Here is a 15,794-nt window from a genome sequence, read left to right as displayed (position 1 = left end):
CCTCTTCATAAGACAGAAGGATGCAAGGAAACATGTCAATGAAGGGAGACTAGCTTGAATAGTTCCTGGCTACTGATAGAGAATTAATGTTGGGGTTTTGTAGCATTTGTTAAAAAGGATCTTGCCATGAACCTTGTTTCTGGGCTTGTGAAGGTGGCTCACTACACTGTAAAATATTTTCTCAAATCAGCAGAAAATTACTTGATTATGATAGATATCATAATGGATAAGAAGTATTTAAGTCCAATAGGCAAAAAAATTTGCAATTTTGGATAAAAAATTACATTTTCAAAAATTTAATTCAGTTAACATAAACAATAGCTCAAGGCAGATTTGAACTCATGATCTACGGTTCAGAAGCCCAATACTTTAACCACTGGGCTATGACGGTATACAACCGAATCGAACGATAAAAAAAGTTAAACATTTAAATCGTCATTTTGTGACGTGGTGTCTTATAAAGTATAAGTCTAGGTGTAGTGAGGTACCTTAAAGATGAAAACTACTAGATTAAAACCATTGTCTGTCTTATTAGGGCCCTGCTCTGCAGGCACCCTACAGTAATCAGTCCATCTGCTTTTCCATTTGTCCATCCAAGATCGCTTGTCCGGAGCATATCTTCTCTCCCCTTGGTCCAATCTGGCTCATACTTCACACACAGCATGCATGTGCAGTGACCCTGAACCATGTTTCTAGGTTGAAGCTAAAGGTCATGGCAGAATTATATGAAAAATCCTTGCCCAGAGCAAATCTTTTCTCTCTTTGGTCCAATCTGGCTCACAGAGTGCCTATGATCAAAGGGTGTGCAGTTATCTTAAATGATGTTTGTAGGTCAAGTGTCATGGTAGTGTTGGATCACACTAAATTATTTTTAAGACCACGTATATTCTAGCTCTCCACTTGGCCCTATTTGGCTCCTACTTCACATTAACAGAGCTTTTGGGTTTAAGATGTGCAGTGACTTGAAAATTTGAACCAAGTCAATGTGAAGGTCATAGTGGATCTCTTAATAATCGGTTTTAGACTGTAGATTATTTCCCATTAGCTTAATCTTGCTCAGGTTGAAAAAAATGCTTGTATGTTTTTTTATAAGTTATAGGTCAAGGTCAAAGAATTCTCTGAAATGCTTTTCATCCTATTGTCCATTATTTCAGTGGGGACTTTTAAGATGGTCACCATCTCAATGTTGTCTAGATTGTCATCCTTTGCCCCTATTCCTACAACTTCTATATAATCCTCTTGCCTTTAAACTGTTTAAAGTATTTTGCTATACAAGTCTCAACTATGTGTATCTACAGGTCTGTAGCTCCCAATCACTGTGTGCTGAAACCTATTTTATGATTTCATATTGATCTGTTGTTTATGTCCTTTTGCATCATAAATCGTGATAATTAATGTGTCCACAAACTGGAACTGTACAGATTACTTCTAACTACTGTAGTTTCCAGCAGAAAAAGATAATATACAAATTGTATTAATATTTTAATCATAAAAACATATCTTCAAAATAATCTTCAAATTCTTCATCCCTATAAAAAAAAAAAAGATACAATGTACTTAAAAAAATAAGTAGTATACAAAAATATACTTAAAAATATACTTAAAATTATTCATAAGTTAATTCATAATGAAATTTCTTTAAAAAATAAAATAAAAACATATAATAAAACTTGAAAAGTTTTGAGCACATGGCAAACATTATTTATATAACTTGATCCCTGTTCAATAACTGCAATAATGAAGTGTGAATCGTTTTAATATCACAAATTACCTAGATTTCTCTTCTGACACTTTGGCTGGACCACTCCAAATGGATTTCTCATCTTCACTAGATGTCTCTTTTTGTTTACTTGAAGAAGCTTCTGAATTGTCTTCATCTAAAATGAATTTAGTAAAATTATATTATACAATATGATTATTATTCCTTATATGCTTTACATTATTAAATAGATTGTATTTGTGTACAAGTTAAACAATTTGCAAAATGTAATCTTTTGAATTTGTAACAACTGTCAATGGATTAATTGAAATACAAAGTACCGTACACATATTTATTGCATCAGTTCAGGAACAAGCTACTTAACCATTTTTGTAAAGGGCATGTAAATTCAGCACCATGTTGATGAGAGAAATACCTGTATCTGGTGTGGGGCTTTCATGGCGAGATTTGTGTTTCTTGTTCTTGGATTCACTTCGTTTGTCCCTCTTCCTTTGTTTTGGAAGAATTTCTTTCTTTCTAAAAATGCATGTAGAAAACTCATACAATGTTTTTATATAAAAACCTACAATTTTGGTGATTTTTTTTTTTTAAGATTCAGTTCTCTATTTTTTAACATGGTTTTTTTTCATTTTTAAAATAATTAGTCTTTTGAATGAAGTAGCCATACAATTATTGTTTGGATAAATGAGTAGATTTTTCAAGTCTAGCTGTCGTGTACAGTTACATGTAGATCTGGGCTGCGTTCAAGATAGTGGCTGCTACGTACACTCTAGCTTTTAAGTCAGATACAGTATCGATCAGACCCAACCTAACACCAGAGTAAACCCCAACTAAACCCGGGTTTACTTTGGGTTTACTCCAGGTTTACTTTTTGAAAATTTGGGTCCACTCGGGGTTTACTTTGGGTTTACTCGGGGATTACTTTGAGTTTACTCAAGAATTGCTTTTGGGGTCAACTGTACGCACTGAGGCATGAAGCAGACCTGTATTTTATCTTACCATAACTGCTTGTAATTTCTGCCCTTTGTATATTCCGAATACACATGTAGTGTCTGCTTTCAGAGGTATATACCGGTACTGATCAGGGTTTACTCTCTGTGTCCACTCTGGATTTACTCTGGGTCCACTCTAGTAAATCCGGAGTAAACCAAGGGTTTAGTTGGGGTTTACTTTCTGTAAGGTTGGGTCAGATCGGTACTGTACATGTACATGTATCTAAGTCCTATTGAATGCACTGAATGAATTAATGCTGTTAATGCTAAACTAGCATATCGTTCACAGAGCTAGGTAGCTGCCACAATCAAGCATGCAGCCCTGTACACATTCAATTGTGCCATCTTCAACTTACTTGTGGTGGTAGTTTAATCTGTATGAACAATCTGGACACAGTCCTAAATAAACAGCAAGTACATGTCAATCATTCTCCAGTAAGTAAATATAAGGTACAGTAAAACACGGTCATAGCGAACACTCTTATAACGAATTGACGCTTACAGCGAAGTGAATTTCATTCCCAAAGACTCTATTTCATGTTTTAAACTTGACTGATAAAACGAATTACGCTTATAACGAAGATAATTTGCCCGTCGCTGGGACTTCGTTATAAGCGTGTTTTACTGTACATATATTTGTTTTACATTTGCATCTCTTGCTCCATATTTCTATAATAAGTCATGAAATTTAATGGTGAAAATCTTTAAGAACATTGAACTTGCCCAAAATATTAAATCTGAACTCGTATAAATACAGTATATGAACAATTTCAACAATGTTGAACAATTCATTCCAGTATAAATCTATAACTTACTTAATTTAACAAGTGCGTTTTTCTTTTCGCCGCCTTCAACATATGCAAAATTAACCTCCCAACTTCGCAGTCCATTCTTTTCATCACATTTTCTGTTTCCACAACTAAAATGACCTACATGTGAAAACAATTCAAAGATGATGCTTTAAAATACATTTATGATAAATACCCTTTTTTAAAAATCACAATTTTTTTTAACAAATGGAAAATTGGCTTGCAACATAAACAAGTATCATCATCATTACTTAAATGTGTCAAATAATATGGTCAAAATATAAAAAGAATTCTGCTTCTATCAATTAAATTGTACAATTAGAGAGTATGTTCACAATGTTTTTACCTTTCCCTTCAACAACTTCTTTTTCAATTCTCCACCTCATGGCAACCTGAAAAGTAGATTACAGTGTATTGAGATCCAAGAAAATACAATTAGAATTTAACTTAATTGACATCTCTGCTTTAGTTAAACTTAATTCTGCTATGACTTTGATATAGAACATGACTCAAGGTTACTGCACATCCTTTACCTGCAGGCAGTCTTTTAATAAAGTCTGAGCAAGAGAGGGCAAAATAGAAAGAAAACACTGTCCAGACGAATTTTTTTTCAAAGATCTGCTTTGAACCTAATTACTGACCAAAACAATTAGTTAAAGTTCACTACACATCCATTTCCCACAAGAGGTATGAACAAGTTTAGGCCAAGGGTAGAGCATATATGGTACAATCGCTGATTTTTCAAAGGTTTTGGTTTAAAGGGACATGGTCACAATTTTGGTCAAAAATTATTTTTTCTATTTTATTGTATACAATGCTTCAGTAAGGCATTTTTGATAAGCAACCAAATTTGGGTATCATTTTTTGGGTCATGAGCAAGTTACAGAGCATACAATTCTTTGCTATGTAAACAAAGCTTTTGTTTACATTTTGAATGTTGAAGTGAAAATTCCAGTTCTAGAACTAAGATTAATGTGTTAAACATTATGAACTGTTTATTTATGCTTATAAATTGAATAAGAAGATAGAAACAAGAGGCCCATGGGCCACATCGCTCACCTGAGGAACAATAGGTATAATAAAATCAGCTTAAGGGAGTCATAATTAATACAAACTATCTGGTCAATGTACAATAATACATGTAGATCCTGTATAAATAAAATCCATTTTTCCTCTGGATATTCTTATGTTTATAATTATTAGTCCCTTTTCTAACAGGATGATTTTATAGTCATATCATATGTTGAGTATTGCAGTTCTCAACAAGATCCTTAACAATAGTTTATATATGGGATATAAAGCTACATCAAACTCTGAACCTTCTTGTAAAGCCAAAGAATTGTCCTGGGGCCAAAGTCTTGACAATTATAAAGAATCATCTGGCTGATAAGTTTCTGAGAAGAAGATTTTTAAAGATTTACTCTATATATTCCTATGTTTAATTTCAACCCCCCATTGTGGCCCCACCCTACCCCCGGGGGTCATGATTTTCACAACTTTGTATCTACACTACCTGAGGATGCTTCCACACAAGTTTCAGCTTTCCTGATCTTATGGTTCATGAGAAGAAGATTTTTAAAAATTTACTCTGTATATTCCTATGTAAAAGTTCGACCCCCCATTGTGGCCCCATCCTATCGCCGGCGGTCATGATTTTCACAACTTTGAATTTACACTACCAGAGGATGCTTTCACACAAGTGTCAGCTTTCCTGGCTGATTAGTTTCTGAGAAGAAGATTTTTAAAGATTTACTCTATATATTCCTATGTTAAACTTCAACCCCCCATTGTGGCCCCACCCTACCCCCGGGGGTCATGATTTTCACAAATTTGAATCTACATTACCTGAGGATGCTTCCACACAAGTGTCAGCTTTCCTGGCTGATTAGTTTCTGAGAAGAAGATTTTTAAAGATTTACTCTATATATTCCTATGTTAAACTTCAACCCCCCATTGTGGCCCCACCCTACCCCTGGGGGTCATGATTTTCACAAATTTGAATCTACATTACCTGAGGATGCTTCCACACAAGTGTCAGCTTTCCTGGCTGATTAGTTACTGAGAAGAAGGTTTTTAAAGATTTACTCTATATATTCCTATGTTAAACTTCGACCCCCCATTGTGGCCCCATCCTACCCCCGGGGATCATGATTTTCACAAATTTGAATCTACACTACCTGAGGATGCTTTCACATAAGTTTCAGCTTTCCTGGCTGATTAGTTTCTGAGAAGAAGATTTTTAAAGATTTACTCTATATATTCCTATGTTTAATTTCAACCCCCCATTGTGGCCCCACCCTACCCCCGGGGGTCATGATTTTCACAACTTTGTATCTACACTACCTGAGGATGCTTCCACACAAGTTTCAGCTTTCCTGATCTTATGGTTCATGAGAAGAAGATTTTTCTTGGCTGATTAGTTTCTGAGAAGAAGATTTTTAAAGATTTACTCTATATATTCCTATGTTAAACTTCAACCCCCCATTGTGGCCCCACCCTACCCCCGGGGGTCATGATTTTCACAAATTTGAATCTACATTACCTGAGGATGCTTCCACACAAGTGTCAGCTTTCCTGGCTGATTAGTTTCTGAGAAGAAGATTTTTAAAGATTTACTCTATATATTCCTATGTTAAACTTCAACCCCCCATTGTGGCCCCACCCTACCCCTGGGGGTCATGATTTTCACAAATTTGAATCTACATTACCTGAGGATGCTTCCACACAAGTGTCAGCTTTCCTGGCTGATTAGTTACTGAGAAGAAGGTTTTTAAAGATTTACTCTATATATTCCTATGTTAAACTTCGACCCCCCATTGTGGCCCCATCCTATCGCCGGCGGTCATGATTTTCACAACTTTGAATTTACACTACCAGAGGATGCTTTCACACAAGTGTCAGCTTTCCTAGCTGATTAGTTTCTGAGAAGAAGATTTTTAAAGATTTACTCTATATATTCCTATGTTAAACTTCAACCCCCCATTGTGGCCCCACCCTACCCCCGGGGGTCATGATTTTCACAAATTTGAATCTACATTACCTGAGGATGCTTCCACACAAGTGTCAGCTTTCCTGGCTGATTAGTTTCTGAGAAGAAGATTTTTAAAGATTTACTCTATATATTCCTATGTTAAACTTCAACCCCCCATTGTGGCCCCACCCTACCCCTGGGGGTCATGATTTTCACAAATTTGAATCTACATTACCTGAGGATGCTTCCACACAAGTGTCAGCTTTCCTGGCTGATTAGTTACTGAGAAGAAGGTTTTTAAAGATTTACTCTATATATTCCTATGTTAAACTTCGACCCCCCATTGTGGCCCCATCCTACCCCCGGGGATCATGATTTTCACAAATTTGAATCTACACTACCTGAGGATGCTTTCACATAAGTTTCAGCTTTCCTGGCTGATTAGTTTCTGAGAAGAAGATTTTTAAAGATTTACTCTATATATTCCTATGTTTAATTTCAACCCCCCATTGTGGCCCCACCCTACCCCCGGGGGTCATGATTTTCACAACTTTGTATCTACACTACCTGAGGATGCTTCCACACAAGTTTCAGCTTTCCTGATCTTATGGTTCATGAGAAGAAGATTTTTCTTGGCTGATTAGTTTCTGAGAAGAAGATTTTTAAAGATTTACTCTATATATTCCTATGTTAAACTTCAACCCCCCATTGTGGCCCCACCCTACCCCCGGGGGTCATGATTTTCACAAATTTGAATCTACATTACCTGAGGATGCTTCCACACAAGTGTCAGCTTTCCTGGCTGATTAGTTTCTGAGAAGAAGATTTTTAAAGATTTACTCTATATATTCCTATGTTAAACTTCAACCCCCCATTGTGGCCCCACCCTACCCCTGGGGGTCATGATTTTCACAAATTTGAATCTACATTACCTGAGGATGCTTCCACACAAGTGTCAGCTTTCCTGGCTGATTAGTTACTGAGAAGAAGGTTTTTAAAGATTTACTCTATATATTCCTATGTTAAACTTCGACCCCCCATTGTGGCCCCATCCTACCCCCGGGGATCATGATTTTCACAAATTTGAATCTACACTACCTGAGGATGCTTTCACATAAGTTTCAGCTTTCCTAGCTGATTAGTTTCTGAGAAGAAGATTTTTAAAGATTTACTCTATATATTCCTATGTTAAACTTCAACCCCCCATTGTGGTCCCACCCTACCCCCGGGGGTCATGATTTTTACAAATTTGAATCTACATTACCTGAGGATGCTGTCACACAAGTGTCAGCTTTCCTGGCTGATTAGTTTCTGAGAAGAAGATTTTTAAAGATTTACTCTATATATTCCTATGTTAAACTTCAACCCCCCATTGTGGCCCCACCCTACCCCCGGGGGTCATGATTTTCACAAATTTAAATCTACATTACCTGAGGATGCTTCCACACAAGTGTCAGCTTTCCTGGCTGATTAGTTTCTGAGAAGAAGATTTTTAAAGATTTACTCTATATATTCCTATGTTAAACTTCAACCCCCCATTGTGGCCCCACCCTACCCCGGGGGTCATGATTTTCACAAATTTGAATCTACATTACCTGGGGATGCTGTCACACAAGTTTCAGCTTTTCTGGCTGATTAGTTTCTGAGAAGAAGATTTTTAAAGATTTACTTTATATATTCCTATGTTAAACTTCAACCCCCCATTTTGGCCCCACCCTACCCCCGGGGGTCATGATTTTCACAACTTTGAATCTACATTACCTGAGGATGCTTCCACACAAGTGTCAGCTTTCCTGGCTGATTAGTTTCTGAGAAGAAGATTTTTAAAGATTTACTCTATATATTCCTATGTTAAACTTCAACCCCCCATTGTGGCCCCACCCTACCCCGGGGGTCATGATTTTCACAAATTTGAATCTACATTACCTGAGGATGCTTCCACACAAGTGTCAGCTTTCCTGGCTGATTAGTTACCGAGAAGAAGATTTTTAAAGATTTACTCTATATATTCCTATGTTAAACTTCGACCCCCCATTGTGGCCCCATCCTACCCCCGGGGGTCATGATTTTCACAACTTTGAATCTACATTACCTGAGGATGCTTCCACACAAGTGTCAGCTTTCCTGGCTGATTAGTTTCTGAGAAGAAGATTTTTAAAGATTTACTCTATATATTCCTATGTTAAACTTCAACCCCCCATTTTGGCCCCACCCTACCCTCGGGGGTCATGATTTTCACAACTTTGAATCTACATTACCTGAGGATGCTTCCACACAAGTGTCAGCTTTCCTGGCTGATTAGTTTCTGAGAAGAAGATTTTTAAAGATTTACTCTATATATTCCTATGTTAAACTTCGACCCCCCATTGTGGCCCCACCCTACCCCCGGGGGTCATGATTTTCACAACTTTAAATCTACACTACCTGAGGATGCTTTTACATAAGTTTCAGCTTTCCTGGTCTTATGGTTCATGAGAAGAAGATTTTTGAAAATTTCTCGAAAATTTTCATAAATTCCTAATTATCTCCCTTTGCAAAAGGGCGTGGTCCTTAATTTTCACAACTTTGAATCCCCTTAGGCTAAGGATGCTTTGTGTCAAGTTTGGTTAAAATTGGCCCAGTGGTTCTTGAAAAGATGTTGAAAATGTGAAAAGTTTACAGACAGACGGACAGACGGACGGACAGACAGACAGACGGACGACAGACAAAATGTGATCAGAATAGCTCACTTGAGCTTTCAGCTCGGTGAGCTAAAAACAGTTTGAAAAAGATTTTTACTGGTATATAGAACCTATGTAAACAAAAACAGGGCACGAGCCTTGTTTACATGACAAAGAAATGTGGGCCCTGTATCTTGCTTATAATTTTACGATTGACTCTAAAATTTTGGTTGATCATTACAAATGCATTCCTAAAGCATTGTAAATATTAAAAACAGAACATAAAATTTGACCAAAATCGTGACCATGCTCCTTTAAGGTCAAGCATTGAACACTTTTTACCCTATGGCACTCTGTAGGGAAAGTACAAGTCAGATTGGGCATATAGGGAACAGCTAGAAAATATGCTCCATACAGTGATGTTGGACGGACTGATCGACGGAAGAACAGATTGTCACCAAAGGGCATTTGCAGAGCAAGTATCATTTCCATATAAGGTATGTACATTGACACTTTATAGTACATATAGTTTTACTATCAATTAAAGTTTGTTTCTGTTTTTTTACATCTTTTTCTAGTTATATGTGTCCTTTCACTTGTTTGTGTGTAGCCGAATACACTGTACTTGTACCTTGTTTTCCTTGTACCTGCTGAGATCTGTGATGCAGTATTCTTTGAATAACTTGTCATAGTATTTCTTTGCCAACCTTTTCTCCCTGAAATATGTATAAAACATAGCTGAGACTTGATTACACTTTCCCATCCAGGAAATGTCAACAGTTTTAACTGATTTTTTCTGCTTTAAGAATGAAACTTTGATTTTTTTTCTCATGCCTATTTTATACACTATTTGTCCCTTTAATTAACTTGTTATTCAGAAATTGTAAAACATAAAAAAATTATGCAAATGAGTTTTAGAAAATTTCTAAAACACATGCAATGTTGATTATGTCCCCTGACTCACCAAGTGTCGGCTTCTTCATCGTCCCACAGAAATTTATGGTTTTCTTTGATCACGTCCAAGTCAGTTTTGTCTTTCGAACTGCATGTATATAAAAAAAAGAATATCATTTCCTTCGTTATGCAGACGTTGAATTATATATATATCTCATGTTACCTAAGTAACCCATACAACAATCTTATAGTCATAATATTTTCATATACATTTATTAATTAATCTAAAGATCTGTACATCTACCGTACATTACCTATCTCTTTTGAAGAATTTTTCTGATCCTCCATAATACTGGATGTAGTCATTGACATACTTCTTATGTCGTGTGTACTAGTCAAACTAAGGAAATTGAATGTCAGCAAACAAATGATACCATTAAAACATCATCTTACCCTATCTTTGACATGCATAAGGGTCAGCAGTTTAATAACATTGAATATGAAATGTTATGATTATATAAAGCAGGAGAAGAAAAGGATACTGCATCCATGCTAAGAATTTGCATTCTATGAATTTTGCCTTCTTCCCTGAAATGGAAAATTAAATTGTGGATGGATGGAACATCTTATTATATTATTATCAAAAGCATTCAAATGCCAATTTGTTTACAAATCAAATATTGTGTATTCATTTCTAATATATGTCATCTCTGAATATAACCACTTAAATTTTTTTTCAAGACAAAAGGTAGCTTATAAAAGCCCTTACCTGCCATACTCGTCCTCAAGTTCCCGTTTGTTTGCGACTTTTTCTGTAGTTTTTGTTTGCTGTGGAATCAGGTCATACCTTTTGGATCTGCAAAGTAAACATGAAAATGCATCAAACATATATATATAGCTGCAGAACTGAACCTCTACAGGAAATTTTGGATAGACAGACAGTAGAGCTACAGTTCAATCCATACCAAAAACTATATTTTATTAGTCACGTACAGTGCACAAAAACTTGCACATGGGTTCTGACTTACATGTATTAATCTTTCATAGTATACCAAAAAATTTCTGAGACATTTTTACTTTACATGTCATTAATTTAATTGCCTCTGAATATCTTTTAAACACCCTCACCAGCCCTTAACATGATACCGTGGTTTGCTTACAGGTAAAAATGCCAGTCCATCAAGTTGAACCTGAATTTCCCATAGAGGTACAATTATGCTGCTACAAAATTTATTGTGAATTGCTTATTCAATGTTTTAAAGATAAAAGTAACTTAAAAAGCATCATTCCTACCTTTTATCCCTCTCTGCATCGGAATCAAAGTCTGAAGAATACCCTCCACCTGTGTGGATCTTTAGAAGTAAAATGACCCAAAAAAAATATATCATGAAAGTTAACCTATCAAAATTAAAGAAACTGGTGCAAGTTTCTAAAAAAAATTTATTTGTGTTATTCCTATTAAATGCCAATTAAAATCTAGTTTTTGTATGACAGTTTCACAGGTTCCAGAACTGTTTCCAATTTTCCTGAAACTATATTACTGTAAACGTATCATATTTGGCGTGTACAATATTTAGCGGAAAATAGTTTTTGAACAAGTTGGCGTGGATTGGAATTAGCGTATTCCTGAATGTGATTATTCTTATACAAATATGCATGGCATTAAGCGATGTACCTGACTTAATAGAAGCCGCATTCTGCCAAAAACGCTAAATAGAATACACAGCCAAATGTAATATGTTTACAGTATATTCAAACATGTGCAGTCATAAATACAGGGTTATCACAATCTGTGAATGAAAAAAATTGCATACCGTATTACTATTATAATCATGACATGGTTCGTCTATCATACCTATACATGTACCTATACACGTATCAACACATGTATGTCTATAATATCCTTGATGGATGTTTCTTTCTATTTTTCTTTTCATCAATAAGTTCATCAGAAAAAATGTTTGCTCGAGCAGTCTGAATTTGCAATTTTTAAGACAGAACAAAAATAAAAGTACTTTTATTTCATTTAAACAGATACCGTGCATATTTATGAGCAAAGACCCACGCATCTGTGGACAAAACAGTACCATGCAAGTGTAACTTCTAAATGGGTTGTGACAATTACAGTAGTCTAAGATTATTATCATCATTCGTGTGTGATAAAATGCCGTATGATTTAAATGCCAACAATACGAAAACGTTTGGAATCGATGTCAAATTTTAAAAAATCATGAAATCATTAAGAATCTCTTGGAATGTTGTAACCATACCCGTGAGAAGTCTACGCTCTCTTGTTCCTCTGACATGTTTACAAAGGAAGTGCTTTGGGTCTAACTCATTAAATTTGATATGTTAGTACAAATTGTCCGAAACTTTTTATTTATGACAACAATCCCTTAAATATATCAAACTGATAAAAATGTACATAAAGGAATTTTCCTACACATAAAATTTGGGTTTTAACTCCAGAATAAGGTCGGTAAAATTGGGTAATTCGTCATTCGTTTGCCTGTACCCCCTGTATGCAGACGAGTTCATTCAGTTCAAGATGGCTGCGCCCACAATTTGTGTTCCAGGTAAAGAAGCAATACTTCATGTCAACTTAATTTTGATATACATACGAAATAATGTTCTAGTTATCTCATAGATAATTGATTGTTGGAATAGAATCATTTGAAGGCAAATATTTGATTATTGATGAATCCACCGGATTCATGATGTGTTTTTCTGTTCATGGGCATGGGGCCTAGATGATTGCTTGTATGTCAAACCCGACTTGAAGGGACAGGGTGTGCTGCACAGAGTTTATAAAGAATACAAAAACATAGAATAAGGGTTTTCAAAGTACTATTTTCAAAAATACCTTTTTTCCAAAACTATACATTCATCCACTAGCATGAAAAAAAGTTCAGAAACGCCTCCTCTATTCCTTCAGTTTTTAACACACAACCAAAAATTAAAAAAAAGGATTTAATTTGCATTGCAAACAACATGAAAAGTATCCTTATGATAAGGTTGAAAAATTGTGCGATGTGTCCTGAGTGTTTTGGAATGGAGATAAGATAAAAACATTTCACATTTCCATAATGAGAAATCTTGGATTTTCCCCTTGTGTCGTTTTCCATTGTACTCCTGAGACAGGTATCTGATGCACTGTATTCTTGTTGAATGACAGGAACAGTAACCTGAGACAGACTGTATCCTGGCGTGATTTGTTCCTTATTTTCTCACACTAAACGCTACCCCTAATGATTGTCAACAACTTTAAAAACTATACTATTTTCAACCTTAGACACAGCATCGAAATTCCTGCCTCAGTGGGGAAAGAACTCGAGATGATGATCTTTGAGTGGAAAGTTCCTTTAAAGAAAGGGGGGGTATGCAGTTTTACTTGTTTAATTGCCAGCTCCAGATAGCTTAGTTTAGTTGGGAGAGCACCAGACTAGAAATTCTGAAGGCATGAGTTCAAATCCTGGTCTGCGCATTCATTAATTCTCCCATACAGTTCATGTACATATACCAGTACATGTACTAAATATTATATGTGATGCTATTGTTAATAAAGGTTGACTGCATATTTTACATATTTAAGTGACTGGATAAAACCTGGACTATATTCATGTAGATAAATATTTAATATAGCCTACTGTAAATCAAATTTGTTTCACAATGTACTAGCTAGTGATAAAGCATTTCACAGCAACTTTGTCTTATCTAATAATGGAAAAACATTTGAGGACTTGTAAGTTGTTCTTGGCAAGAAATCCCAGTATGATAACTTCATAATTTTACAAGATTTATCAGATGTAAATAAATAAAAGTTCAAACACCCCAGACCCACCCGGTAGATCTGCGTATGTAGACTAATGTACATTTTCCATTCAGTAAATACCCATGTATCAGTACTGTAACGGTACACATGTAATGGAAAGTGAAATGTGTTGCACTGTACCTTTGCGTTGATAGGTCAGAGGATATGCCGCTTGGAGGAGACTTGTAAAGAAGGAAATGGAACTTACCTTAGAAATGGCTACATCTACTCAAGTCTAGCAGGGTATTTACATACTTCTGAAGGTGAAGGTGGAAAGGTATTTGCCATAGTGCTATTTTGTACAAGTACTATTTTTTTATGTGTCAATAGCTTCAATTATAGTGATTATGCTTTTTATAGTGTACAAGTTATAATAATTGTTCACGTTTCGTTTTTTTTAAATTCCAGACCCTTATTGAAGTGAAAACACAGGAGGAGCAGAATGTTGTACCCTCAGTAGACGCCATAGTAACAACAAGGGTATGAATTTTGTGATATTTTAAACTCATATGTACAAAACAAAATGCAATATTGTTAAGAGAGTTATTTACTGACTTTATCAAAGCAAAGAAACAAAAAGAGAGAGAAAAAAATTAATACATGTACATGTACAATTTTCAGTTGATAATCCAATAATCTAGCAGAAAATACATGCATCAGTATTTGATTAATATAACAGCACATAAATTATGACTGCTTGCTTTATCCTTTTTAGATAACAAATGTCAACCCTAGATTCTGCAAATGTTTAATTCTAAGTGTAGGAAAGATTCCACTGAGAGAGCCATTTCGAGGTCAAATAAGGTTGGTAGAAGTGGTCCCAAACAATTGCATTAACATGTTACCACCTAAAATATATAAATAATTTTTCAAGCTATTATCATTATTTTTTTTTAATCTACAATTTTAAAATTGTTTTAAAATTCAATCAAATTTGAATGTTATCACTTATTTTTTTATTTTCCAAGAAGTTTGAATAGGCCGAAAGGGGCATAAATATCCATGTTTCTTTATATTTTTAGGAAAGAAGATGTTCGAGCAACAGAAAAAGACAAAGTATTTTTCTCAATATTATCACACATCCTAACATCCAGTATTACTATATAATGATATTTTTAGTTTTTTACAATACAAAGTACTGATACTCATAGCGATTCACTTTTTTCTCTGCATTCTAGGTTGAAATGTACAAGTGTTTTAGACCTGGAGATATTGTTGTCGCAAAAGTTGTATCCTTTTAATTTAAATCATAGAAAATCAAGTTCTGTATCAAAAAAACTTTACAAGTTCCATGCATCTATATTTTAAAAACATTCCTCAATTTATGATAGCTTTCACTTGGAGATGCCCATTCTTATATACTCAGTACAGCAGAAAATGAACTAGGAGTTGTCATAGCAACAAGTGAAGCAGGTGAGTTTCAGAACAAAGTTTTCAGCGTTATGTTGCTTGTATCTTTATCAATGAAATACTGTTTCTAACCGTTTTCTTTTATTTAAGGTGCTACATTGGAGCCCATCAGTTGGTGCAAGATGAAATGCCCCAAAACAATGGCAGAAGAATTTAGAAAAGTAGCCAAAGTACAGCCAAAATATGTACAATACGCAGGAACGTAATAAAAGTTAATAAAAATAAACAGTGTTCTGGTTGGTCAAACTACCGGTATACCCAAAATAAAATGGTGTTAATTCTTTTATTCACCAGTCTGGTCTCATTACAAATCCAGAAAATACATGTAGAATCTGATTTTTCAAGCTGATGAATTTGAAATACATTTCAGGATTTTTAGAAAGACTGGATCGATTTATTCCACCATTCTTTTAACTCATCAAAAACCAATTTTCATTTTTTTTGAACTAGCAAATTAAAATGGATTATGACCAAGACTTGTGAATTAAAGCATACTAAAATGAAATTATAAATGAATTTATAATAGT

General features: G+C 35.1%; 2 protein-coding genes across 2 annotated transcripts; one reads left to right on the top strand and one right to left on the bottom strand.

Moving 5' to 3' along the window:
• Positions 1-1,465: 1,465 nt before the first annotated feature.
• On the bottom strand, positions 1,466-12,400 carry LOC128179841 (protein FRA10AC1 homolog). The gene is made up of 13 exons (XM_052847497.1): positions 12,317-12,400; positions 11,340-11,398; positions 10,816-10,902; positions 10,589-10,634; positions 10,361-10,437; positions 10,117-10,194; positions 9,784-9,868; positions 3,868-3,913; positions 3,528-3,641; positions 3,069-3,111; positions 2,136-2,236; positions 1,772-1,877; positions 1,466-1,529 (listed from the first exon to the last, which is right to left on the bottom strand). Exons 1-13 carry the CDS (start codon positions 12,350-12,352, stop codon positions 1,487-1,489), a joined length of 921 nt encoding a protein of 306 aa, XP_052703457.1. The 5' UTR covers positions 12,353-12,400; the 3' UTR covers positions 1,466-1,486.
• Positions 12,401-12,480: 80 nt separating this feature from the next.
• LOC128179842 (exosome complex component CSL4-like) lies at positions 12,481-15,493 on the top strand. The gene is made up of 8 exons (XM_052847498.1): positions 12,481-12,622; positions 14,013-14,134; positions 14,266-14,337; positions 14,573-14,661; positions 14,880-14,913; positions 15,036-15,086; positions 15,189-15,270; positions 15,358-15,493. Exons 1-8 carry the CDS (start codon positions 12,595-12,597, stop codon positions 15,471-15,473), a joined length of 594 nt encoding a protein of 197 aa, XP_052703458.1. The 5' UTR covers positions 12,481-12,594; the 3' UTR covers positions 15,474-15,493.
• The last annotated feature ends 301 nt before the right edge of the window (positions 15,494-15,794 follow it).

The sequence above is a fragment of the Crassostrea angulata genome, chromosome 4 (genome assembly GCF_025612915.1).
Source record: "Crassostrea angulata isolate pt1a10 chromosome 4, ASM2561291v2, whole genome shotgun sequence".
NCBI classification, from domain to species: domain Eukaryota; kingdom Metazoa; phylum Mollusca; class Bivalvia; order Ostreida; family Ostreidae; genus Magallana; species Magallana angulata.
Note: the sequence above shows the minus strand (reverse complement) of the source record. Positions and strands in the feature narration are given on the sequence as shown.